Raw genomic sequence first — 27,193 nt, 5'->3', positions numbered from 1 at the left:
TAGAGACCTGTTTTCCGTTCTTTAGGGGCATATTCCTAGGAGTGGAATTGCCAGATCACATGGTAATTCTAGTAATTCTGATTAACTTTTGAGGAAACACCGAAGTGTTTCCCACGGTGGCCGCGTCATTTTACATTCCCACTGGCATCGTACGAGCCTTCTAATTTCTCCACATGCTTACTAACACCTTACATTTTGGTTTTGAATTACAGCCATTCTCATGGGCATCTTCCAGCTAAAAGGAAAAAAAACTAATCTGAGCACCCCCTTCACTCAAGCCCCTGCCCCATTTCTCTGCACCCTTTGCCCAAAGCAAAGTGATCCATACACACACCTTCTCCCTCCCATTTGTTCTTCAGCCTGTGGAAGCGTTTCTACCGTCGTCACCGATGACCCCCACGTTGCTAAATGCCAGCGTCTCCCTCCAGGGCTGGTTTTGCAGGACGCATCGCAGCCTGTGACCCAGGGGTGGCCCCTCTTCTTTGATTCGCTCTGTTCTCCTGGCTTCCCGCCCACTGTAGCGGCTCCCTTTCCTTCCCGAATCTTCCTCACTCCAGAAACCTCTAGACACTGGCTGCCCTTCCTCCTCCCCTCCGGTCCACCTGGGACGGCTCCCAAGTTCGCCTCTCCAGCACAGACCACACGGCCAAGTGCCTTCCCTCCCTCTCCACGCGGGGCCCTCGCAGGTCCAAAGCTGATCGAATGGTCCCCCACCCACGCCACGCCCCCACCGTCCTCCCGTGGCGGTTGGCTCCATCCTTCAGAGCCCAGACACCTCTGGAGGCACGCTTGCCTGCTCTCTCTCACGCCCACATCCAGTGCGCCAGCCTAGCCTGTTGCACCATCAGCTTTGCCTTCGAAACTGATCCAAACTCTGACCACTTCTCACGTCCTGCATCTCCCCACTGGGGCCAGCCCATTGCACTCTCGGTGGACCAGTGCAGGCACCTCCTCCCTGGGCTCCTGGCTCCCACCGTCCGCCCTCCCACCCCATAGAGATCTTCCTGGACTTACAATGGGGTTACGTCCCAATAAACCCAGTGTACGTTGAAAATATCCTAAGTGCAAAATGCATTTAATACACCTAACCTGTCGACCATCCTAACTTAGCCTAGCCTCCCTTAAATGCGCTCAGAACACTTACGAGAGCTACAGTTGGGCAAAACCATCTAACACAGGGCCTACTTTATAATCAAGTGTTGACTGTCTCATGAACTTGATTGACTCCTGTCGGAATGGCTGGATGGGAACAGAACGGACGGGGGCAGATCAGCTGTGCACCCTCGTGGTCGCGTGGCTGACTGTGAGCTGCCCAGCGTCGCGAGAGAGCATCGCACAGCCCCAGCCCAGGAAAAGATCAAGACTCAAAACGCGAAGTACGATTTCTACCGAATGTGGCACCATCGTCCAGTTGAAAAATCGCAAGTCAAACCATCCAAAGCCAGGGACCATCGGTACTCAGTTCTCGCAAGAGCCAGAAACACCCTCCCCACTTTTTTTTGGTCTATTTTGTTTATTGCTGCAAGCTGAGCACCCAGAACAGTGTCTAAGACACAGTACCATTCACCAAATGTCTTTTCAAACCCACTTTTGAGATATAAGACCCGTTTTAGTCTGCTGGGGCGGCTAGAACAACATACCACCGACTGGGGGCTCCAACAGCAGACATTGTTTTCTCGCAGCTCTGCAGCCTCCAAGTCCAGGGCCGAGGGCTCGGCACCACTCTCCAGAGGCCTCTCTCCTGGGCTCGCAGGCTGCCAGCTTCTCGCTGCGTCCTCACTCCGTCTTCCCTCTGTGTCCGCAGCCTGGTGTCACTTTGTGCATCCAGATTTCCTCTGCGTATAAGGACACCAGTCAGATCAGATGCGGGCCAGCCCGAATGGCTTCCTTTGACCTCTATCCCCTCTTTAAAGGCACAGTCTCCAAACTCAGTCCCATGCTGAGGTCCTGGGGCTTAGGACTTCAACACATGAAGTCAGAGGGGGTCGGCCCAGAACAATGCACATCCCATAGCATTCACCCACTCAAAATGCACAATTCAACAGTTTTTAGTATATTCACCGATGCATGCAGTCACCGCTGCAATCCATTTTTAGAGCATTTTCTTCACCACAAAGAGAAACCCCATGTCCGTCAGCATTACCCCCGTCTGGCTAACTTCCCCCAGCCCTAGGCACACACTAATCTTTCCATCTCTACGAACTTACCCGTTCTGGAGAGTTCACGTAAAGGGGATCATCCACCACGTGACCTTTGGCGTCCAGCTTCTTTCGTCTAGCATGATGTTTTCAAGGCTCACCCATGTTGTAGCGTGTGTCTGCGCTGCATTCCTTTTTAACGGCTGAATAATACTCCATTGTGTGGATATACCCTATTTTGTTTATTCATCCATTAATGGACATTTGGCTTGGTTCCACCTTTAGGCTATTAACAATTGTGCCGCTATGAAGATTCATGTATGACAAATATGTTTTGAAGAAATGAAGAACTTCAATAATTTAATCCAAAGAACCACATAAAAGTAGAAAGTTCCGACTGTGGCAAGATGGTAAAAGAAAGTATCAGAAAGGCCCCCCTTTTTTTTTTTTTTTTTTTGCTGAGGAAGATTTGCCCTGAGCTAACATCTGTGCCGATCTTCCTCTATTTTGTATGTGGGTCACTGCCACGGCATGGCCACCGACAAGTGGTGTAGGTCTGCACCTGGAAGCAAACCCAGGCAGTAAAGAGGGACACACAGAACTTAATCACTATGCCATGGGGCCGGCCCCTTAAGTACTTTTTAGTTGAGGAAAACTGAACCCGTTCTGTAATAATACAAATGAACGTGTTGTTTCAGAACAAACTGTACTCACGCACTGCTGTTATTAAGCCAACTTGGTAAAAAGACAAAGTCTTACTTAAGCCAGAAGATTTCAGCGAGATAAATCACTTCTTTAAAGACTGCCTCTTTGTGGAACATGCTTCTGCCTCAGGCCCTTTGCACTTGCTGTTCTCTCTTCCCAGATCCTTCTTCACCTGCACACCTGCACCAGCTCACCCACCCTCCTCCTTCCTTCAGGTCTCTATTTAAACGTCGCCCTATCAGGAGGCCTCTTTTGACTAATGTAAAAATATAGGGACCCTTCTTTCTCCCAAGCCAGCATGCCCATCCCTCCGACTTGGTCCCCACAACTTAGTGTCATGTGACACCAAGGTCCTGGTTTATTGTGAGCTCACTGTTCCCTCACCCCACCCCCACATCATGGGGAAGAGGGCTTTGTTCTGGTCAAGGCTGAGCCTCTGGTGCCTAGAACAATGCCTGGCACCCACCCCATGTTTGTTTTCCTCCACAAATTAACCGACAAACGCAATGCAATCCCAAAGTCCCAACTAGACCTTTTATGAAATGCCACAAGCTCAAGAAAAGATCCACGTACGACTGGTTAAGGGGTGGGGGCTGCACAACATCATGAATGTGCTAAAGGCCACTGAATTGTTCGCTTTAAAATAAGTAAGTTTCTGTGACGTGAACGTCAGTTCACTAAACAAAAGAGCCGTGTCGTACCATTGCACACCTGTTAGAATGGCTAAAATTTAAAAGATTAGCTGTATCAAGTGATGCCAAGGGTGTGAGGAAATAAGAATATGTATGTTGTGGGGGGAGGAAAAATAAGAATACATCCACTTTGGAAAACATTTTGGCAATTTCTTTAAAATTAAATATATACCTACCATAGGATGGCACGATTCCATTCTTGGGGATTTACCCAAAAGAAATAAAACCATAGGAACAGACTCCTACAGAAACGTTCATAGCAGCCCTATTTGTAACAATCATAAGCTGGAAAAAAACCAAAATCTATCAATACACGCATTGGGTAAATGAACTGTGGACGGCCATACAATGGAAGACAGCTCAGCAATAAAAACTAGCTGGCTTTTACTACATGCAACGACGTGTACATATCTTAAAATAATCATGTCGAGTAAAAACCGCCAGGCAGAAAAAGGTACATACTCTATGATTCTAGAAATGCAACTGACCTATAGTGTCAGAAACCAATGGGAGGTTGCCTCTGTGATGGGTGGTGGGCGGGTATAAAAAGGGGCACAAGGCAAGTTTGGGGGATAACTTTGAACACACGATGCTCAGCGAAAGAAGCCAGACGCCAAAGGCCACACTGTGTGTGATCCCACGGATATGAGATGTCCAGAACAGGTAAATCTGTAGAGACAGAAAGTGGATTGGTGGCTGCCGGGGGCTGGGGACGGGGGCTGCGGAGTGACTGCTCGTGGAGACAGAGGGCTCCTTTGGGGGATGGAAATGTCCTGGAACTAGACAGACGTGGCGGTTGCACAACACTGAATGTTCTAGATGCCAGTGAATTGTCTGCTTTTGAATGGTTAATGGTTAATTTTATATTACGTGAATTTTCCCTCCATAAAAATAAGGAAGAATGAGGAGAATTGGACACAGACATACACACACCCCTCCATCCACCCGTCTACACCACTGCATTCCCCTCACCCCATCGCAGCCCCTCTCGGCCACCTTCCCCAGCCCACCAGAATTTCACCGATGCTGGGCCCTTTGGCCACCCCCTCCGCGTCTCCCTCCTCGTGGGCTCCCCAAACACCCCTCGCTTTTAAACCTGGACCTTTGCTGGAATTTCCTGGAAGTGACTCCCTGGGCCTGCTGGACGGGATGGGACGGGACGGGATGGGTGGCTGGCAGGACAGAGCGACCCCTGCCGGCAGGAACAGAGAGCCGAAACCTGGCGTGCTCAGAGCACGTCTGTACCTATGACTGCCCCGGGGCGCAAATGACAAAGGGCACCTGAGACGGCAAAGCCACCTGCCCACGGTCAGTCACCCGGCTTGAGTGGATGTGGTCTCCCCCCTCGGCCTGCCCCAATCCGGGCTCCTGCCCTCTGCTCCCTTTGTGGCAGCTAGTCTGAAAGGACGGCCCCATGAACTGGGCCCTCCCAGTGTTCACACCCTAGTGGGGTCCCCACCTCCACCCCGGACACATATCTGGGCTGACCTGGGGCTCCAGCAAACCAATGGGATGTGGCGGACAGGATGCAGGCTCAGTTCCGGGCCTGAGCTTTACAAGGTCCGGCAGTTTCGGCTCTGCACTTTGGGGAGCCTGAGTCGCCATGAAAGGAACATGGCCATCCTGCTCTGATGGCCATGTGGAGAGGCCACGTGGAGAGGGAGAGGCCCAGCCATCTCCCCAAGGCTCCAGACATGACAGAGACATTCCAGATGGTGACATCCAGCCAGCCCAGCCCCCAGAGGCCAACAGCCACCATCAGGTGGAACAGGGCCCACTAGCCAGCTGGGTCAACGTGGAACCATGAGAGAGAAGACATCGGTGGTCATTCGGAGCCCCTGGGAGCAGGAAGGTTTGCTCACTAATAACTGAGAACCCAAGCAACACCCCAAAAAGATCCAGATCCTAGATGTCTGCATAGGTGGTGCGTGACACCTGTGGCCGGCCCCGTGGCCCCGTGATGCAACCCCTCGCCTACTGTGGCTGACCACGGCTGAGCAAAAAGAACCACCAAATTACCGAAAAAGCAAACCGTATCTTGGGCAAAACTTCTTCCTGCTAACTGGACGAAGCCCACGACGGTTCCACTTCTGTGGCAGGACACCTCGGCCCAGCTCGGGGTACCCGCAGCGGGCTGAGCTGGGAGCTGAGAGGCCCAGGTCCCCACCCCATGAGCGGAGGGGAGGCTTGCACCCCAGGAGGCGGGCACCCTCTGCTCCGTGGTGGGTCGAAGGCCCCCATCCTGGCTGCAGCCCATCTCCCAAACTTCAACTCCCGCTACCCCGATGGCTGCCTGAAAGAGAACTCAGCCCCCAACACACTGTTCGAGGCCCAGACTCCAAAACCCGCCTTGACCGCCTTCCCCCACGATGGGGTCCCAAAGCCGAACTTCATCACCCCCAAGAAGCCCTCCTGGTTCACCCACTCGCTCGAGCCCCTCCCAGCCTCTCACCAACAGGGCCCGGCTCCCTGCCTGACGGATGTCAGAGCCCCCGAGACCCGGCATGCTCCCCCAGCACAGGGCTGCACAGGGCCAGCTGGGGGCAGACAGCAGTCCACCTCCAAGGATGTCAGGAAGGTCCCTACCCCCAAAAGAGGCTACGGGAGCCCCAGCCACACCACTCAGAGAGGAGGAAACTGAGGGTCAGAGAAGAGCCTTGCCCTCATCACCCGGCAGTTAGGGTGTGTGCTAACTACACCTTCTGTATTCCCGACACTCTGACATCTGCGGCCTTGCTGGTCAGGGAGGGACCATCGCTCCCTGAGTTAGCTAGTTCTAGAGATAAGCACCAACTCACCAGAGGGTGACTTCATATGCCAACCAACCAATCCACAGCCACTCTCCCCTGCCCTGATCACCCAGGGCCAGCCGCCAGGCGACCAGGGCCAGCCCCCACACCCCAGAGCCACTGGGATCGTTCAGACCAGCCCATCGCAAGCCTGCTTACCCTGCCTCGCCTGTTCCTTCCCACGGTAACCACAGTAAAGGCTCCTGCCCACCCTCCCCCTTCCCTCTGCCCTGACCGCCCCCCCACCCTGGTGCTTCCCCGTGTGGCCCTGACTGGTGCATGTGCCCCCACCTCTTGAGATCTGTGATAAAGTGTCTTTTCAATGGCCGTCATCTCCTGATCTGTTGGCCTTGCCATAGCCGACTAACAGTAAATCCACAGTTTAAAACAAGAGTGGAGCTGAGACCAACCCCGGGATGCCCAGCTTCCATCTCAGAGAAGAGGAAGCCACGATGGACAGGGGTCCCCCAGCCCAGGACTCCAGGAGGAAATGCCCAAGCTCTGCTCTTCTTCAGAGAGGCCTGCAGGTAACACAGATGGCCCTGCCACCGCCGCCCCTGACCCCTGCTGCTCTGGATCCCAGGAAACCAGAGGCAGAGCGGGCAATGGGGTGCCCAGGGCTGGGTCCCCAAGTCCTGCCCTCTCTGGGCTGGGTGCTCCACCGTGGAGGAGGAACGGCAGCAGAGACCCCAGGCTGCCCAGGCAGAGAGAGATGGAGACCCGGATGCAGACAGAGGATGTGAAGTAACTTTAATCACCACCCTCGGATGGGGGCAGCAAGAGTATCTAAGAGCAGGGCCACCCCCAGGAGCAGACTGGGGCCAGCCTCTTGGTTCCCGCTGTGGTGTATTCGCTATCCAAGGTCCCCCACATCCAGGGGGAGGGTCCGGGCACCCCCAACCTCCAGGGCCACATCTGCAGGTCCATGGGGCTGCGTGGCCAGAAGAACTCGTGCCTGAGGGCTGGGGTGCCAGCAGCCGCGCACATGTCCCCAGAGCTGCCACTCAGGGCCCGGGCGACGTGGTGGCAAGAGCTGGTCCTCAGAGCAGTGAGCTCTTCCTCTCTGATAGCAGCAGGGACTCCTTCACGGCTACCAGCAGCCCCCGCGGGTACAAACGCCCCCGGGCACAGAGCCACGACAACACCAGCAGGGAAGTGGCAGCCAAACCAGCACTTAGCAACACTGTGGGGGACAGACAGGATGGGAGTGGGTGAGGCAGGGGCAGGAGCCCCCACACCCCCCAAGCTCCTGGCACACCAGGATGTGCGGCTTGCAGCCTGTCCCCTCCCGGCACCCCTGCCCCCAGGAACAGTCTCCCCAAGCCCCCGGGAGAGGGAGGGCCCCTTCATCTCACCAGCAGCTACAAGAGCCCCGTAGATGCTCCAGTTTCCGGATTGGACCGAGTCCTCATCCCCGACAGGAGTAGCTGTGGCATTCTGGAGATACGTGACACTCTCCACAGGGGTCACAGGGGTCCCCAGGGACGTGGTGTTCCATTCCTGGAAGGTCTCAGTTCCTGTAATAAGTCCAGGAATTCAGCAGTTGGGGACGGGGGATGGACAGGGGTTCCAGGTATCCAGGGGGGACCTTGGGGCTCATCTTCATCCCAGAGACGAGTGAGGATGGTGACCCCAAGTCACCTCCCACCGCCCCTACAGGGATGCAGCCCACGCCCCCAATCTGGTCGCATACCAAAAGAAGTCAGGGGGCCTCGGCTAACGACCAGCCCTCCCCACCTCACAGGCACGCCAAGGTCCCATGGCACACACCACAGCCAAGCTCGTCGCCAGAGTGGGGACAGTCCGGGTGGCCATCACAGAGCCACGTGTCTGGGATGCAGGCGCCACCCAGCGGGCAGCGGAGCTCCCCCGCCGGGCAGGGCTGGCGGGTGCAGTTGTGAAGGTTCTGGTCGATGCCACCGGGGCAGTCATCGATGTTGTCACAAGAGCACGGGCTGCCAGTGGGTGGCGGGCACGGCCCATCCTGGGCACATGGCTTGATCCCTGGGGTACAGGGTCAGTCAGGTCCCAAACGCCCACCCAAGAGGGCCGGGTTCTCCCACCACCCAGCCCCCTGCAAGCCCCGCCTTCCTTCCGAAACCAGTAGACCCCATAAGGTCCGCCCACCCTCAGGCCCCACCCCAGTACGCGCTGCCTGAAGGCCACACCCCTTCCGCAAGCATCCCACCGCCCGTGGGCGAGCCCCTTCAAGCCCCGCCCCGGGGCGTGGCCACTCACTGCACTCGTCCTCATCGCTGCCGTCCGTGCAGTCTGGGTCCCCGTCGCAGCGCCAGGTGAGGGGCACGCAGAAGCCACTGGTGCGGCACTGGAAGCTGCTGGGCGGGCATGAGCCTGCGCTGGGGCCTACGAGATGCGCACCAGTGAGGCCCGGGTCTAGACCCTCCTCCAGTGGTCCCAGGCTGCGACCCCGAGGAGACAGGCCAGGTCCCAGGGCACTGGAATTAGACTGGTGGCCACCCTTGACTGTGGACCTACTACGTGTGGGGCTTGGAGCCGGGCAGTTCACAGCCCCACCGCCAGCCTCATCGGGCAGATTCTACTGCGGTCCACATTCTACAAAGGACACTTGTCATAACCAGATCCTGCCTCCTCCACGTGGCCTGAAGGCCTGGCCCAGCCCTGAGCCGTTCCTGGCCCTCACCTCCTTCCGAGTTCTTCCTCTTACTCTGGCCCCTCTGCCCTGGCTTCCTTGCTGCTTCTCCAAGAGGTCTGGCTCATTTCCACCTCAGGGCCTTTGCACCTGCTGCTCCCTGGCCCACATCACCCTTTTCTGCCCTGGCTCTGCACCTGGTGATTTCCTCAGCAGTCCTCAGATCTCAGCTTATTTCCTGGGAGGCGGGTCTCATGCCCTCCTCAGAGACCCCTGAAGCTCTCCCTCCCACTTCTAACAGTCGTCCTTAGACTGGTACCTGCAAAGACTGTGTTCTCAGTGGAGGTGAGGGCTGTGACCTGGTGACCGCCAGCCCAGGGCAACGCCTGACAATATGTGGACACAGGGCACACCAGGGTCCAGGCTGAGTCCAGGTGAAATGTGAACCTTCCTGGACCCCGGGGGCACAGAAGGGCCTGGAACCTGGGCCAGCAGCAGGTGGGCACGTGAGCGACAGAGGAAGGAAGTAGCCTTGAGGGTTTCCTCCTGGGGGAAGCAGGGCAGGTGGCAAACACCTGGCCTCACTCCATTCGACCCTGGGCCTCCCGCCCCTTCCAGCTTTACTCACAGGAGCCTGAGCCTCCAAAACCCCGACTCCCCGCAGCCAGCGCCCCCCCCCACCCCCACCCCCACCCAAGTGTACGTGCGGGCCGCACAGTCCCTGAGCTCAGTGGGGCCCGGAAGAGCTGCAGACAACCTGGAGCCGGCTTCCTTCCCTGCCCACGGGGGTCTGGCGGCCCCTGAGCGCGGCTTCCTCCCCAGGCCTGGCCACTCTCCGCCCTGACAACGTCCCACCTCCCTCCCTGACCTGCCCGAGTGTGTGTCCCTCTGGAAAGCGGGCAGCAGAGCAGAGCGGACCTGGCCTCATAGGGCTGTGGGGTTGGACAGGCGTGGGAGCCACCCGTGACCCCTCTGACACCCTCGGTTTCCTTGCCTGTAAAAGGGGCACGCTAGGAGTCCCCCCCTCAGTGTCGTGAGAAGAGAAGACTGCTTGTGTGTAAAAAGTATGGTAGTTGGTTAACGTGAGTCCTGCCTCCTTGAAGGTACTGGAACATTCGGCCGGAAAAGGCACGGGCTTTGGGGCAAGGCAGGGACCAGATAAGAAGGGAGCCATGGGGGAGCAGGGTGAGGCTGAACCGACGCACACCACGAGGTCACTCCGAGCCGCCCCGCTGCCTCTGGGAGCGTTAGAGAGGGCCATCACGAGGACTGAGGGCGAACGCGTCCGAGGGCCTGGGGTCACCCGGAGGGCGAGAGCCCTTTGGCTCTTTAAGGCCGGGGGAGGAAAGTGCAGAGATTGGGAGCGCGCGGGATGGAGGCCAGGAACCTTGGCCACCTGGGCTCGGGCGCGAGGGCTGGGAGGCGCCGGGTGACCGGCCGTGCACGCTGCGACACGGGACACCCGGCGCCTGCAGCGAGCCTCCCGCCCACGCCGGGCTGAAGGGCGGCGCGGAGGTGACAACGGCGCACGACCGGCGGAGCGGGCGTGCGGTGCGAGCAGGACAGTAGAAGGCAGGCAGAGCCACCCGGGAGGAGGGTCCCGGGTTGGGGCTGGCGCGTGGCACGCGGCAGAATCCACGCCACGTGCGGGGGAGTGCCCGCGATGCGGCGCAGCCAGTGGCCGGGCGCTGCCGGCGCGCGCGGGGACCCGGCGAGGCTGGGCGCGAGGGGTGCGCGCGCGAGGGGTGCGCGCGCGGGCGGCGCGGGGTTCACTCACCTGGGGCCTGGGCCGAGGAGGCGGTTGGGCCCACCGTCGGGGCGGCGTCCAGGCCCAGCCCGAAGCCGAGCAGCAGGCGCAGCGCCAGGCCCAGGGCTACCGAGCCGCGCGCTCCGCCCCACGCCATCCGCCGCTTGTCGCACCGCCCCCGCCGCCGCCGCGCGGGCCCCGCTCTTATCCTCGCGCACGCGCACGCGCAGCCCGGGGGGCGGGGCTCGCGGCGCCCCCTGCTACGACTACCGTAAAGATCCGACGACGAGGGGCACCAGGATTTGAGGCTCTTCCCCACTTTTCCCAGGGACAACTTACAGCGAAAGGTATGGGGTCCGTTTGAAGTTAGAAGCTTCTGGGGATAAATAGGAACTTGTCGGCGGCTACTTACAATATTTAACGTTCCCCGCGCATCCTGGAGCAAAAGTCACTGCCTAATGACCCTGTTTAATACGGCAGCCACGCCCCGCAGGCGTGCCCCCTGCCTTGGGCTCCTCCTGCTCCTCCTGTGCACCCGACAGATTAGACATTTACTTATTTTGGTTTATTGTCTGATTCCCCACGAGAATATCAGCTCCACGAGGGCAGAAATGCTGCGTGGCTTGTTGTATCCCCAGTGCCGAGAACAGCAGTGCCACATAGTAGACTCTTGAAAGATTCGGTGAATGAAATGAAAGAATCGTCTGGTTCCTGGCTTCCACGCTGGGGCCGCTGCCCCTCCCAACGGGATGCGCTCACCCTCGCTCGCGGCCTCGTTTAGTCCTCATGGACCCCTCGTAGGGAGGTGGGTATTCTTCCTTACTTCGGCAACAAGATATGGGCAAGGGGAGCCCGTGGGTTTTCCCTTCTCTCGCTCACCCAATAAGCACGTAAAATACAAACCTTCTGCAGGCTTTCTAGCCAATCTGGCTGCAGTGTTTTCTTCTTGAAAATAAATATCTTATCTACGGCTCTGCCTTCTGAAGAAGCAGCGCGCCCAACTGCCAGCAGGACCCCAGACAAGTCACTGTCCCTCGGCGTTAAGACACGTGCGCAGGTGTTTACCACCCCCCTCCCCCGTTTTCCGTGAAGCGACACTAAAGCGGCCAGATTTTCACAGAAGGGACTCCATTTGCAGGTTGATGCCATGCTTACTATTTGAAAGTGTTGGAAGTTTTGGCTGCTTTTGGAGCATATATTCATATTTTTTTCAGTAATGATCTCTCCTCTTCCCAGGGGAAATGAGGTAAGCCTCGAAGGTGCACAGGAGTAGAGGCAGATGGACAGGCTGGCAAATATGCCTGCCAGGGCAGGCGGGAGCATGCCGCTGGCGTGGCCCCCAGCTTGGCGAGGGAGGCATCAGGTGGGGGGCGGTGAGAGCTGAAGCCGCCTTGGACTTGGAGTAATTGAGCGCAGACTCATGAGCCGCTGGGTTCCGGGCCAGCTGTCAGCATGTCCTTAGCCTCAGGTCTTCTGTGGAGGGGGTGTGACAACAGCTCTGACCTTACAGGACAGCTCCAGTCAGGAGCTGGGACGGTGGGTAGAAAGCATTCAGAAGGTGCCTGGTGTCAGACCTCTCCCCTGCTCCACTCCTGCGCCAAACTCCAAGTCTGGCTCATAAAACTTTATTGAGAAACCTGCACACCTCGCCTGGGGCCTCTGAAGCTCTCCGGGCTGGCCCTCTGTGGCCTCCGCACACCCTGCCCAGCCATCCTCTCCCTCCTGCCGGGGACACGAGGGCAGGGCAGTCTCAACAGGCTCCGGGCACACAGCGGATGCTCTTCACCTACTGAAGGGTGGCAGGCTTCTTCCAAGGGGCAGCCACGCGGCTCCCCATCGCTCCTACAGCCAGACTCGGGCCACTTGCTGTTCCACTTTTGCTCTCCTCATTCCTCCACAGGGACCAGGGTCCTCACTCCCCTGCCAGGTCTCTGGCTCAGGGAGGCCTTTCCTGACCTGCCCTAGGAGAGCCTTCCCGGCTGAGCTGCAGGGTGGCCAGGATCAGGCGGTGGTCACAGTGGGAGGCTGCTGGCCAATGTCCACCTGAGTCACGGCTCGGGGAGCTCTTGAGATCCAGAGGGTAAGTGAGCAGTTTGTGTTCAGCCCTGCTGTCCTTCACGGTCAGGGCTCACAAACACCCAGAGGTCCTGGAACCCACCCCACTACTCTCAGGCCCTCGGGGAAGGGACAGTGACATCTCTGCACCCAGTGACAGCATATCACCCTGGAGCTCCAGAACCACTACCCCTCCCCCACCCCTAGACTACGGCTGGAGTTAGAAGATTCTGCCCCCACTTCACACAGATCCAGGTAAGCCGGTGTCAATTCAAAAGCAAAAATGGGGGGCCGGCCCGGTGGCATAGTGGTTAAGTTAGCGTGCTCTGTTTCAGCAGCCTGGGGTTCGCAGGTTTGGATCCTGGGCACGGACCTACACACCGCTCAACAAGCCATGCTGTGGTGGCATCCAACATACAAAATAGAGGAAGACTGGCACAGGTGTTAGCTCAGGACCAATCTTCCTCACCCAGGAAAAAAAAAAAAGTACAACCAGAAGTGATACTGCAGCTCGCTATAATTATCATAAATTAGGTGACATTCTCCCCGGAGGGAATCCAAGGAGGGGAAGCACCCAGGTGGAGCCAAGGGCCCAGCCAGGTGCCCCAGGGCACAGTGTCACAGGTAAGGCTGGTCCTGGGACAGCTCCCACCTCTTTAAGGGAGGAGCCGGCGTCACTGCCTTCTTCTCAGGGGCTGCCACGGCCGAGCTGGAGGAGAAAAGAGACCTTAGTTAGGGCCAGGTTTCCAAAGAACAGGGTGGAAACATCTGAGGGACCCCACAGCTGCCCCTGGGAGGTACACGCCCGCTGAGACTGTGGATCTGGAGGCCAGGGCAGGGGGGGTTCAGAATGCCCAAACCCCTCCAATGGGGTCCCCCAAAGGGTCAGCCGCCTCTTGCTGGGAGCTGGCCAGCCCCCTTCCCCTTTCTGCCCTGAGCCCCGTGAACCCCCTGTCAGCCCGCCCTGGCTCTCGGGCCCAGAGTGGACCAGCACCTGGCTCCTGCTGCCTCAGAACAGGATGCTGGCGAAGGGCCACGCCATCAGGCGCCGTGTGTCCCCTGCTCCACGGCGGGCACTGCATGCAGGCACAGCGTGGGCAGACCAGGCCCCGCCTTGTCTCTTGGGGCTGAGAGTCAACGTGCAATTGAAAAAGACACCACCTGGCCCAGAGGTGGCCTGAGGGGAGCCCCAGGGAGACACTGTGCCAGCAAATCCAAGGCAAGTGCCCCCCACCTGAGCCCCTGGGGCCTAGAGCTGGAGAGCCCTGCACACAAGCCAGAAAGGAGAGGAGGCAGGCGGGAGCTCCCGTCCTGCAGGAGGCCCCCGGTGCCCCTGACTCTCCCAGGAGCCTAAGGAAGCTGGAAGGGGCAGAAGGCAGCCTCCCCAGAAATGCAGAGGTCTCTGGGGCAGGGGAGGGGCTGTGGGGGCGCTGGCCACAGCCCGGGGCTGGACTCCAGGGAATCTGAAGCCCACGACACCAAGTGCTCAGAGGTCCAGCTGCACAGCACGTGCCTGGCCCCAGCACCAAGAGATGGCATCACACTGCAAGCCCACCGCCCCCACCTGACAGATAAGGAAACCGAGGCTCAGGAAGGCTCAAAGTCTGGCCCAAGACGGCATGGTGAATCGGCTGCAGATCCCAGACACCACTGGGGTCTGGGCAAAATGGTGTGAGATCCCACTTCTGCTCTCCACTGGCTGTGTGACCCAGGCAAGTCACTTGGTCTCTCTGTGCCTTGATTTCTTCTTTGGCAATGGCAGCCATCACTGCCTAACTTGTGAAGTTATTAGATGACAGACATGCCACGGACTCTAATCTAAGAGCTTCCAAATATTAGTGATGAGGATTAATCCTCATAACAACTCCCCTGTGGGCTGAATGTCTGTGTCCTCTCAAAATCCATCTGCTGAAACCCTGTGCCCCAAGGCGATGGGGTTAGGAGCTGGGGCCTCTGGGAGGCGATGAGGTCATGGGGGGGGGGGGCCCTTGGGAATGGGATCAGCGCCCTTATAAAGGGGGCCCCCGAGAGCTCCCTGCCCCTTCCACCATGTAAGCACACAGTGAGAAGGTGCCAGACATCGAATCTGCAGGTGCCTTTTTTTTTTTTTTGAGGAAGATTAGCCCTGAGCTAACTGCTGCCAATTCTCCTCTTTTTGCTGAGGAAGCCTGGCCCTGGACTAACATCCGTGCCCGTCTTCCTCTACTTTATATGTGGGACGCCTGCCACAGCATGGCTTATTGCCAAGTGGTGCTAAGTCAGCACCTGGGACCCCAACCGGCGAACCCCGGGCCGCTGAAGCGGAATGTGCGCACATAACCGATGCGCCACTGGGCCGGCCCCTGCAGGTGCCTTGATCTTGGACTTCCCAGCCTCCAAATCTGTGAGAAATAAGTTCCAGTTGTTTATGAGCCACCGGTCTGTGGTTCTGTCACAGCAGAACTCTCTAAAGGAGAAACTACTATTATTCCCGTTTGATTAAGAGAAGGCAGCTGAAGCCAGGGGCCAACCTGCCTCTTGAGGGGCCTGAGGTTAATGCAATTCTCTAAGAATACAAAATTAGGGCCCAGCCTGATAAAGTAGAGGAAGATGGGCACGGATGTGAGCTCAGGGCCAGTCTTCCTCAGCAAAAAGAGGAGGATTGGCAGCAGATGTTAGCTCAGGGCTAATCTTCCTCAAAAAAAAAAAAAACAAAAAGACCAAAAATCATAAAAACAACCAGGCCTGGGCTTGTCCTAGGACCCTGGAAGGGACCCTGGAGCTTTGTCTGCTTTGCAGGAAACCCACCACTGGCTGAGGCCCTAACCCCAGCCCCGGGTTGGCTGGAGATTGAATGAGCCCGTGCACCAACGGCCCCCGCAGCACTGTTGCTGATCCAGCTGATGCCCAATAAACGGGACCTGGAAAAGCACCAGCAGGAGACGGGCTGGTCGCAGGGCTGTGGTGGGGTCCTCACCTCTCTGCTGGCTTGCCTGACGCCAGCACCTTCTGTGAGGACATGACGATGGAGGGTGGCACGGCTTCCCGGCGGCCATCTCGAGTGCAGTAGTAATTGTGGGAGAGCTTGTGGCTGGGGCCCACAGGCAGCTTGGGAGCAGGCTGAGTTCTAAGGAAAAAGAAAAGTGGCCTTGAAGCAAACCAACAGCCGGCTGGGCTGGCACGGGCCCAGCACCTCAGTCACAAGACTCGGGGTTGGCAGCCCTGGGCCCAGGCTGCAGGCCAGGGGTTGCCCTTGGGGCACTGTCATGGATGTATAACTGGGGAGGGTGTGGGGCCCAGAAGCAGGTGGCAGCTCCTGCTCTGGATGTGAAGGTGCGGGAAGGCAAGGCCTGGGTCTGCCCCACCGCAAGTCCCCCAGCTGCCCCCAATGTGGTGGGTGTGGAGGACCTTCTGGCTGGGCACCCAGGCCTGTTCCCACCCCCCACAGCCCAGAGCTTGGCTGCTGGCCTCCCTTCCACCTGCAGGTGCTCAGGAAATGAAGAGGCTGGGGGCTGAGGTGCTGCCCACCCCCTAGACACTGGTGGGTGGGAGTCCCAGACTTAGCTCATTCTGAGGGGCTTTGTCCCCAAAAGCCAGGCTGCAGGACCCCAGCATGCCCTGTTATCTCAGGAACTCTCTGGAGTAGCCTGCTGGGATCAAAGCTTCTTACTCAAAGAGGCTCTTGTCCTCTGAGCCTCCCAGGCCTCTGCATTTCCTGCCAGCTCCTGGTCGCAGCAGCCAGGGTGGGGGTGCACAGAGCCGTGTCCGGCTTGGGCTAAACCCGGGGGTGCATCTACAAAGAGGCCTGAGAAGGAAATGTTAACCTCAAAACAAAAGAGGAGCTTCCCTGGAAAACACAGCAAAGAGGGAGGGCAGAAAAGACAGGAAAAAGTCATTAACAGATCAGGTTTTCAATCAACTTTTTTTTTTCTTTATTCTTTTGTTTTTGGTGAGGAAGATTGGCCCTGAGCTAACATCTGTTGCCAATCTTCCTCTTTTTGCTTGAGGAAGATTGTCACTGAGCCAACATCTGAGCCAATCTTCCTCTATTTTGTATGTGGGATGCTGCCACAGCATGGCTTGAGGAATGTGTGGCAGTCCACGCCTGGGATCCGAACCAGTGAACCCCAGGCCACTGAAGTGGAGTGCACCAACTTAACCACTATGCCATCAGGCCGGCCCCTCAACCATGTTTTTAAATAACTTTTTAGTCTGGTAACCGTCTTGCCAGGATTTCAGTTTTTCTTTAAACAAAGTGATCGTCATTGTATAAAAAGATGAGAAATAAGATAAAAATAAAGTTTCAAAATTTAACATTAAAAGTAACATCCCGTGTGAAAGTCAGAATCTGCTTAAGCCCTGGAGTGCAGAGACGACCCTCTGAAGACCAGGCCAAAACTTGTTACAACCTAGCACAGGTCAAAAGAACCAGCGCCCGACAGAAACGCCCAGATGAACCACTAGGGGGCGCCGTTAAAGGTGAAAATTTCAGAAAAGCGGTTCCTCCACTGGCCCCGCAACTAGCCGGCATGGAAAAGGCATTTGAAACTTTTGATATTTGGAATCAGTGCAACATGTAGGCATTCACGCGAATGTGCCTATTTTAACGCGATTTTTCCTCCTTTCAGGCTGACCCTCCGTAGCTGCCTCACCTCTGCCTGGCCCTCCCACCTGTGTGGACATCCACCCCGTCACCTCCCTGTGTTCCAGCCACCCTGCTCTCCTTTCCATTTCTGGCTTTTTGGGGACGCAAACCTGGGCGCTTTCTGCCCAGAATGTCTTTTCAATAATTATCCTTTGCCTCCTTCTCCTCATTCAGGAGACTCAAATGTCAATCTCTGAAAAAAAAGACCTTTCCTGACCATGTGACCTGAGGGAGCCACCCTCAGCTACTCTCATTCATTCTGTTTTGTCTTCGCAGCATTCCAGAACCACCTTTTTTTTTTTTTACCTGCTGTATTTAATTCCCGACTATGTTTCTCTCTCCCTAGGACCTGACCTCCATGCAAGGAGTGAGGATAACAACTTTTCTTGTTCCCGCTGGTGTCCCCAAGGCTGAGGACATGGCAGGGGCTTGTAAATATCAACTCATTTTTGGACGTCAGTGAGTTTGAAATCAACGATACTTCTGGGTTCAAACCCCAGCTGTCCCTTTCTAGCTTCTGAGCGACTTTAAGCCAATGACTGAGTCCCTCCGAGCCTCCACGTTTTTCCAGTGTGGCTTGGGGCCACCCTGAGGGCCGCACATCTGCACACGATTCCCACCCAGAATTCACGCCCAGCCCGGCTGTTGCACGAGCAGCCGTCTCCGAGAGAGTCCAGCAAGGTTGAAGGCAAACCTCCGCCTCCAGACCTGCCACGGGGCTGGAGGCAGGATCCCGGCCCAGCGCTCCAGGGGTCTAAAGGAACGCGGATTTTGTTTTTGCTGGAGGGAGGACAGGACAGGGCCGGAGTCCGGGCAGCGAGCGGGGCGGGCTCACCGCTTGGAGATCTCCTGGTAGCGCAGCTGCAGCTTCGCCTGCAAGTTTTGCTGTGGGAGGAGGAGAGGAAGGCGGTCAGCCAGGAGGGCAGCCCAGGAGAGGAGGGGGCGAGAGAACAGGGGCAGCCCGGGGTGGACAAGGGAAGGGAAGGCCAGCGATGGGCAAGCGGGGCAGGGAGATGGGCAACCGGGGCAGGAACACGGGCCAGTGTGGACAGGGAGATGGGGCTGGAAAGGAAAGCCGGGGACCCGGGCCACAAGTCTAAGAAGGCCCGGCAGTAGGGACACCTCAGGCCTGAGTGGGTCCCCGGCCAAGGGAAGGTCAAGGGCTGGGGTGGAGGTGGGTGTGTCCCAGGCCGAAGGGGTCACCATTGGGGGTCCCGGGCTGAGCGAGGGGTCCGGCCTTGGGGGATCTCGGCACTAGGGCCCTCGGGCCCTGGGGAGCAGGAGGGAGGTGAGGAGCGGGCGGGAGCGGGTCCGGGGCGCATGGAGCCCGCAGCCCCCCAGGGCGGCCCCTCCCGCCCCGCGCACCCCGGATGCCCAGTTCCGCAGCCGCTGGATGAAGCGGGTAGCGGACGCCATCTTCCGTCCGCGCTGAAGGGCGCCAGTGACGTCTCCGCCGCGGGGGTTGCTGGGAAGGGTGCGGCTGGTCTCGCGAGAGGTTTAGTGGGCGGGGCTAGGACGCAGTATAAAAACTCTCCCCGAAGCACGTGACTCCTCTCCTCCCGACCGCCGCCGCGCCGCCATCATGGACACGAGTCGCGTGCAGCCCATCAAACTGGCCAGGGTGAGGCGAGGGCTCGGACTTGGGCGCCGGGGTGAGGAAAGAGAGGTTCGGGGGACCGGGCCCGCCTGGTCTGACCCCAGCTTGTCTCCGCCAGGTCACCAAGGTGCTGGGCAGGACCGGCTCGCAGGGACAGTGCACGCAGGTGAGCGGCTGGGGGCGCTCCGGGGTCTGAGCCCCTAAGGATGATCCCCTTCGTGCTCCAGGCGCTGCCGGCTGGAATCTCGGAACGGACGTCCCTCTTATCCCCGGGCTCCCGGAGGGTCCGAGGTCCTGCCGACCGGGTCTGAGCCCCGGCGTCCCTCCTCGTGCCTTAGCCCGCCCCCGCGACCACTGTGTGGCTCCACCTCCTTCCGATTGCGCTCCGGTCTCCAACGGGCCCAGGGCTGCAGTTGTTGTCCCCCCACCCCCGGTGGCTGCTTCTGGCGCTGGAGAGCTTTGCTCTCTATGTCTCAGCTTTCTTCAGCTTCTCTCCCGGCCGCAGTTCTCTTTAGGTATCTCTCGGCCGGCCCCGACACGTCCCCTGAGAATCCAAGTGCGCTGCCAGTTCGTGGCCGGCCCTGACTCCTTCCCACCCCGTAGGTGCGCGTGGAATTTATGGACGACACGAGCCGCTCCATCATCCGCAACGTGAAAGGCCCCGTGCGCGAGGGCGACGTGCTCACCCTGTTGGAGTCAGAGCGAGAGGCCCGGAGGCTGCGCTGAACATGCGGTTGGTGCCTGCAGGACTGGAGTGGCAAAGAGCAGACCCCTGTGAGACGCTTGCTTGGTGCAAGGGAGGCTTAGCCAAGCCCACGGGGCTGGGGGCGCGTAGAAAGGGTCTGCTGAGTTTGGCAAGACAACGGAGCTTGCCGTTTCCGGGGAGATGGGCAAGGGGAGATGTCACCATCTCATGCTTGGGTCTATTTACAGGGTCCTAGATGAACCGGAGTTCTACCGCTTGGCCCACGGGGATGACCTACGACTGTTAATAAAGTGCCGATATTATATGTATACTCGGGTTTTTGTCTGGGTTGTCACTAGGCTTGTAAAATCTTCCATTGGGGTTTTTCAGGGGTTACTGGCCCTTGATGCTCTGGAAACCTGGGGTGGGTCTTACCCAACAGGGCACCTTTTTTTGAGGAAGGGGAATCTCGTGTTTATGGGTGACCCCCAAACAAGACACAAGCTGAGCGGGGAATGCTTTATTAGGAAAGGAGGTTGGGGGAGTGGGTGGCCTAGGGGCTCTGTCATTCCTCAGCCCCTGCCCCACCTTGCTGGTCCACGCTGGCCCCTGCTGTGCCTCAGAAGCCCAGGTGGGGGAGCGAAAGGTCTCTCCCCGCTTTCTGGTCCAGTGTGCCAGGTAGCTCACTGAGGCTGGGGGTCCTCTCCATTGTCACTGCCGCCTCCTCCACTAGGCTCGGCCGCAGGGGAGTCAGGGGCCGGCTGGTGAGAGAGAGGTGGGGGGTAGTCATGTCACAGATCACAGTCTCCGTGGGTTTCAGCCCCCTCAGACCTGGGGGTGTTTCTCATAGTGGGGGTCTTGCTTCCCTGCACTGTGGCTGTGCCTGAGGAGGAGCCCACTCCCTACTGCAGAGCTAGGCTGGCTGGGCGTGACTCACGCCGCCCGCCCCGTCTCTGCAGGAGAGCACAGGACGGACACGCTGAGCGGATGGGTGAGCGTGGTTAGGACTGTGCTGAGAGCAGTCTGGCGCTTGGTTCTTGAATAGAAGCTTCCTCACCTGGGGGGCAGCCTGAGCCCTCTGCTCCCAGCCGGCCCTCCCTCTGCAGCTGGCAGGCTCGGCCAGTCTGCCCTCCTGAAGCTCTGGCTTGCGCGGAGCCCGTGTCCTCCTCCCCGCTCCCTGCCCAACTCCAAAGGGGCCCTATTCCTTTGCTTGGAGACCCCTGGGGGCAGGAACAGGAGTCCCCTCACTGGAGGGTCTGAGCGAGGTCTCACACCTCTACGCTGATCCTACCCACTTCTCCTCTGGAGGCCTCAGGCCCTGGCCTCTAAGGCGGGCATGTGTCTACCTCAGGGATGACCTGCAGGTTGAACGTCAAATTCTAGCCCCACAGCAGACTTCAGACCCAGGTTCCCCACCACCAGAGCTCCTCCCGGGGGCACACTTGGTGTCCTCCCCAGCCCCAGGTGTGCAGCCCTGCACTCACCAGGGGACCAGCCTGACCCGAGCTCAGGTGGGTGTGCAGCAGAGCGGCAACCTCATCCTGCTCGGCCTCCAGGGCCATGGCCAGGGCACTGGTGCCCTCCTGAGAAACAAGGAGGACAGTCAGGTCCCTGAACCAAGCACAGGTGCCCCGCCAACCCCCTCCCCCAGCAGCCCCACGGTGGCTCACATTGTCCAGGAGGGCAGGGTCGCAGCCTGGCTGGGCCAGCAGCAACTGGACCATGTCCAGGCGCCCATATTCACTGGCGCACATCAGTGCTGTGGCCCCATCTGCGTCCTGTGCGTTCACATCTGCCCCACACGCCAGCAGGGCCGCCACCATGTCCTGGCGGCCATGGCTGATGGCGAGCATGAGGGCCGTCTGCCCCGTCTGAGGAGTTGGGGAGAAGGGGACAGGGCTGAGGTGGGCTCAGGGAAGGGAGGTCAGAGATGGGTGGGCTCCCGAAGTGGAAGTGACCCCTGGATTCAAAGCCAGGGAGGGGGTGTGCACACACCTGGCTGGCCTTGGCATTGACGTTGCCCATGTGGAAGAGTCTCTGGACCACAGCCATGTCCTCCTCTTCCCTCCCCACGGAGGTGAGCGCAGCCAGCATGAGAGCCGAGTAGCCGGCTCGGTTCTGGCGGTCAACGTCACAGACCCCTGGGAGAGAAGGGGGTCAGTCCACCCAGAAGCCAACACCCCAACCTGGTCTGCTCATTTCTCCCCAAGCCTCGGGTTCAGTAGCCATGTAAGAGGAGTGGTCACCCTGGGTCATGATTTACTGTCTCCTCTGCCTGCAAGGCGCTCTTCCCAGTGGACCTGACCTTCAGGTACTGCTCAGATCTCCACTGGTGAAGCCTTCCCTCACCTCCCTACTTCACACTGGTTTGGGGACTTGGTCTTGTTCGCTGCTGTACCCCCAGTACCTAGAACAATACCTAGCACGTAAGTCCTCAGTAAATGTTTGTTGATTGAATAAATGACGTTTCTGTCTTCATACCTCCTACCCACCAAGCCACCAACATTGCTCCCCTAGATAACTGCCAGCTGGGCCACCCTGGTGTCACAATCCACTCCAGGTTCCATGCAGCAGATCAAAAGAAATCTGGCCAGTCATCTATTTAAAACCATGTGTCTCCTCATCGCTCCCAGAGTACAGGCCGTTATCTACATGGTCTCTGAGGCTCTCTGTTGTCTAACTCCTGTTCCTTCTGGAATTGTTTCACCCCAAGCCTGTGTTAGATTGAATTGTGTCCCCAAAAAAGTAACCCTAGCGAATGTGACCTTAATTGGAAATAGGGTCTTTGGAAATGTAAGGAGGGTAGGATGAGGTCATTACGGCAGGCCCTAATCCCATAGGACGGGTGTCCTTAGAAGACGAGGCATAGAGACGACCAGAACACCACGTGATGACGAAGGCAGAGAAGAGCTAAGTGCCCGTCAACCACCAGGGACCACGCGGGGTCGCTGGCCCCGCCAGGAGCTGGGAGAAAGGCACGGGCAGATCCTCCGTCTGAGGCCCAAGAAGGAACCAACCCCGCCAACACCGTGATTTCGGCCTTGCGGCCTCCAGAAGGGCCAGAAGAAGAACTTCTCTGTTAGCTGCCCACACTGCCGGGCTGCCTTACAGCTGCCAGGAAACGGACGCAGGCTGGGGACTGCTGGCCGTCCTTCAGGACAGGGCACAGCCTCAGCTCACTTTCCTCTGGGATCAGTTCTCTCACATCCTGGCCCTCCCTCACGGCCCCTGGCTGTGTACAGACTGCATTCACTAGACTGTTGAATGCCAGGTCCCCCACCATTGTGAAGTCATTTTGTGTTTTTACTTGATAATTGTCCGTCTCCACTCTCCCTCTCCCCACGCACATGCACACACGGCCATCCGTGAAAGCCCACACATTCGCTCAACAAACACTTGAGTGTCTACTGTGTGCCATGCTGGGGTCTGCCAGGCAAGTCTGGTGAGCTGAGGGAGGGACACATGAAAGTAGGTCATGACAGGCCAGAGGGCGAGCAAGGAGGCAAGGGGCGGGGGGGCAGCGAGATGGAGTGGGAGCAATGGATGACGGTCCCGTAAGGTCCAAGGGCAACGGAAGACAGCGAGTTGAGACGTTGGGAGGTGAGAGTTGAGAAGGCAGGTGCTAGGAAGTGAGCGTATGGAGGGGACATGGTTATGGCGCCATCATGGTATTGGGGTGACCTAAGTGCAAGGCTGATGTAGGGCAGAGGTCGAGGTGAAGGGGGCGACGCAGGTCGAGGAACTGAGAAGCTCTCCAACTGGAGGGGTCGTGATGAGGATGCTGGAGCTGGTGAGCATTAGGCTGGAGAGGAGAGCCGGCCAAGAGCTCAAATGCAAGAAACGAGGGAAGCATGCCTCGAGGCCAGAGCGAGAAGCCAGAAGAAGGGGCGGAGAGGGCAGCAGTCTGATCAGTAAGAGGCTCCAAGGTGGGGTTGAGGGAGGAGAGGAAAAGGTCTGGAAGTAGAGATACAGAGCAAGGAGGGGACACAGCCACATCCAGGCCCTGCGTTCCAGGAAGATAAAAGAAGAAACAGCCCGGGGCGGGGGCGGCCAGGTCGACATGGCAGCACACAGGTAGGGGCAGAGAGGATGTCGAGGTGAGAACCAGAAGGCCGAGGGCAAGGTCTGGGAAGTTGGAGCCACCTGGGGGTTGGAACACAGAATAACCGGACCTGTCACAGCCCCGGTCTGCAGCCCCTTTAAGGCAGGAGACGCCCAGGAACCCTTTCAAACTGGTGCATCGTCCCCTCTCCCAAACCCCAGCTCCCTGTCCAGCCCAGAGCCGCTGTCCGCATCCCCAAGTCACCAAGACCTGCAGGGATGGGTGGAACCGTGTGTTTGGGGGGAGGGGGAGCGGGGACGGACGGGACACACAACAGTGGGACCTGAAGAGGGCTCTTGGCGGGCAGTCGGTTTGTCTACTGTCCACTGGCCCCTCTGCTCTGAGTCCCATGGGGAAAGCAGCCGTATGTGGGCGGCCCACCCCTGGCACTGCCATGGTACCTAGTGGGCCCTCAGTGCATGTCGGTGCGCTCAGCAACACCTGGGTGTGTGCATCTCTGCTCCAGAACGGGGAAAGTGGAGACGGGACGCGCAAGCAGGAGGCAAGTGACAGAAATGCGTGAAATGGAGCTGATGCAGAACTGGGGGTGAAGGACAGGATGCAGCCCCCCAGCGGGGGAGGGTAGTCAGAGTCCTGATCAATGAGCACCTCCCCCAAGGCTGGAGAGGTGAGCGGCTGCACACTGCGGCCAGGAAGGAGGTGAGCGCCAGGGCTGAAGATCCACGGACAGGAGGCATGGTGAGCATCGACTGACCTCCTACCACGTGCCTGCCACTGTTCTACACGTGTCAGCTGCCCCAGGAGGGAGGCATTGCACCCCACTTCCCAGATGAGGAAGCTAAGGCTGGTGGGAGGCCCCTCGATGCAGTCTACCTAATCCCCAAGCCAGGTATTCCCACCCCCTGCAAAATGAGAGGCGGCTCAGGACAGAGCTCAAAAGGCCCTTGGCGACCCATCCAGGAGGGACCCTGTAACCCCGGAGGAAGGCGCTGACCGGTATCCAGCAGCAAGCTGGAGATGGCCAGGTTCCCATGGGACACGCTGTAGTGCAGGGCAGTGTTCCCGTTGCCATCCGCCAGGTTCACCACGTGCGCCAGCAGCTCAGGTCCCAGGCGCGCCACCGCGCCCAGCACCCCGGCCACGGGCTCCGCCTGAGAGCGCCGCTGGCTCGACACTCGAAACCACTCCTGGGCCACCAGGCGCGCCGCGCCCTGCGGGGACAGGGGGAAAGGTGTCAGGGACGGGGGTGGGGCTGGGAATCCAGGCACGGGAGGACGGTCCTTGCTTGTCTAAGGGGGCCCCTGGGTACCCATGGGATGGCACCCCTCCCGAGGAGGGAGTAGTCAGTGCGGGTCCAGGGCTCGAGGGACAGGGTCCTCCCTTTCTAGGGAAGAGCCTGAGGGAGAACCTGAAGTGGAGGAAGGCGGAGTGCGGGCGTGGGGCTGGGGCGTGGGTCGTGCTGGGGCGGGCCCCTTTCGTGGCACCAGGGAAAGATCAGCGGGGTCCTGGGGCGGAGATCCCTTTGGAGAGCCTGGGATCGGTGTCGGTCTCTGGCGCGAGGGGATGGCACATGGGGCCCCCCCAACTCTGGGAAACTCGACTGCTTCCTTAAGAGGGCGTCAGGGGAGGTCCCGGGTGGGGCCCACGACTCCATCAGTGAAGGCCTCTCCCGGCACTCACGCTGTCGCGGGCCACTCCGCGGGGCCGGCTCAGCTGCCGGAGCAGCGCTGCGCACGCCTCCCGCAATCGGGGGCTCAGCTCGCACCTACCGAGGAGCAGGAGATGCTCAGGAGGGGTCTGGAGCCTGGGCCGCGGGGACGGGAAAGAGAGCAGCCGTCCCCACGCCGGGTCGCCGGCGCCGCTCACCTGCCCTGTGCACCCAGCTGAGGCTCAGGCTCAGGCTCAGGCTCCGTCGCCGCCGCCTCCGCCTCCGCCTCGGGGTCCTGGACATCCCCGCTGCTGGGAGGCCCGGGGGTGCCCGAGTCGGATCCCCCGCTGCTGTCTTCCCCGGAGCCCGAGGAGCGGTTCCTTGGGGGCTCGGCAGCGCCGTCCTCGCTGTCGCTGTCAGTGTCGTCCTCGCTGGAGGAGCTCTCGTACCTGGGGGCAGGGTGGGAGGCGTCTACTGAGCCTCCCCTGGGGGCTCCTTCTGGAGTCCTGCGAGGTGGGAGTGGCCGTCCCCATTTTACAGATGAGGTTTGCCGACACGTGCGAGCGCGGGGCAGAGCTCGGATTCAAACCCCAGTCCGTGTTCCCGCAGATGCTGCCACGGGGAGGGGAAAGTGCTCACTCTCCGTTGAGGACCCCAACAAACTGCAGGCTCTTGGGACCTGGGCTGGATTGGGCGCCAGGTGTACCGTCTCTCCTCTTCATGATGGATTTGAGGACGCCTGATGGGAGCAGATGAGGACACTGAGTTCGAGTCCGGAGGCCAGCAAGCCAGGGCTCAGCGAGGGGTCGGGACTCACCGGCGGGGGCCACGGCTCTGTCCCCATCCGTGGGGCTGGGCGGGCTCTCCTGCGTCAGGGAAGGGGCCTCTTCGGGGGGCTCTGTCTGCGTGGCCTTCTCGACACAAGCCCACGGGGTCTGGGTGGCAGCCTCGCGCGGCTGAGGCTGAGCCGCTGCCGCTGCCGCCGCCTCCTCCTCGGCAGCCTCGCGGGCCTCCTGCAGCTCGCGCAGCCGGCCCCGCAGGAGCTCGCTCACCCCGCGCTGGTGCTCCAGGCTGGTGCGCATGAGCTCCAGCTCGCGCTCGGCGGCCGCGGGCAGCCCCAGCAGCGCCTCGGTCACCCACGCGTCCGCCTCGACAGTCTCGGGAGCTGCCTCCACGCCGGCCTCCCGGGTCTCTGGCACGGCCTGGGCGCCCGCCTCTTGAATCTCCGGCACGGCCTGGGCGCTCGCCTCCCGCGTCTGCGGCGCTCCGTCGGGGATCCCGTCCGCCCCGTCGAGGACCTGGGGCGCGCCCTCGCTGCGCCTCGAAGCCGACCCGTCGGGGCCGTCAGCCCGGGCGCCGGGCCTGGCGCGGACGCCGCGCTCGGAGGTGGCCAGGCGCTCGGTGAGCCGCCGCAGCTGAGCGAGCTTGTCCGGGCGCGCCTCGGCCTCCCCGTCGGGCTCGGCCGGCCCGCGCCCCGCCAGCAGCCGCGCCTTCTCCGCACGCAGCGCGCGCACCTGCTCCTGCAACTCGGGCAGCGCGCGCGCCTGGTCCTCGAGCTCGCGCAGGCGCCGCAGCGCCGCGGCCATCTGCTCGCGCACCAGCTGCAGCTGCGCGGGGCCCGGCGAGGCGGGGGCGGGGTTGGGGGCGGGGCCGGGGGCGGGGCTGCTGCGGCCGGACCCACGCTCGTGCGCCTGCGCCAGCTCCAGCCGCCGGCTGGTCTCCAGGAGCGTGTGCTCGACGCGCGGGTTGCGCACGGGTGCGCGCGGCGACAGTGGCTGCCGCGGGAGCCCCGAGGCCGCGCCGGGGGAGAGCGCGCCCGACGCTGCCCCGTCGTCACTG

General features: G+C 59.7%; 3 protein-coding genes across 3 annotated transcripts; all 3 read right to left on the bottom strand.

Moving 5' to 3' along the window:
• Nucleotides 1-7,057: 7,057 nt before the first annotated feature.
• Nucleotides 7,058-10,880, bottom strand: CD320 (CD320 molecule). Its single transcript, XM_046685630.1, has 5 exons — nt 10,713-10,880; nt 8,563-8,688; nt 8,095-8,328; nt 7,680-7,841; nt 7,058-7,507 (listed from the first exon to the last, which is right to left on the bottom strand). Exons 1-5 carry the CDS (start codon nt 10,837-10,839, stop codon nt 7,365-7,367), a joined length of 792 nt encoding a protein of 263 aa, XP_046541586.1. The 5' UTR covers nt 10,840-10,880; the 3' UTR covers nt 7,058-7,364.
• Nucleotides 10,881-13,236: 2,356 nt separating this feature from the next.
• NDUFA7 (NADH:ubiquinone oxidoreductase subunit A7) lies at nt 13,237-18,873 on the bottom strand. Its single transcript, XM_046685631.1, has 4 exons — nt 18,727-18,873; nt 18,197-18,246; nt 15,694-15,843; nt 13,237-13,446 (listed from the first exon to the last, which is right to left on the bottom strand). The coding sequence occupies exons 1-4, from the start codon at nt 18,775-18,777 to the stop codon at nt 13,356-13,358; spliced, it is 342 nt and encodes a 113-aa protein (XP_046541587.1). The 5' UTR covers nt 18,778-18,873; the 3' UTR covers nt 13,237-13,355.
• A 1,275-nt stretch (nt 18,874-20,148) lies between these two features.
• On the bottom strand, nt 20,149-27,192 carry KANK3 (KN motif and ankyrin repeat domains 3; the record flags this gene model as incomplete). Its single annotated transcript, XM_046638310.1, has 9 exons — nt 20,149-20,404; nt 21,128-21,226; nt 21,314-21,514; nt 21,639-21,784; nt 24,701-24,917; nt 25,387-25,471; nt 25,573-25,803; nt 25,994-26,093; nt 26,172-27,192. Coding segments are annotated over 9 exons (2,178 nt in total), but the record flags the coding sequence as incomplete, so codon positions are not given.
• Nucleotide 27,193: the final 1 nt, after the last annotated feature.

Source organism: Equus quagga, chromosome 14, assembly GCF_021613505.1.
Source record: "Equus quagga isolate Etosha38 chromosome 14, UCLA_HA_Equagga_1.0, whole genome shotgun sequence".
In the NCBI taxonomy this organism is placed as follows: Eukaryota; Metazoa; Chordata; class Mammalia; order Perissodactyla; family Equidae; genus Equus; species Equus quagga.
This window is presented reverse-complemented; position numbering and strand designations above follow the sequence as displayed.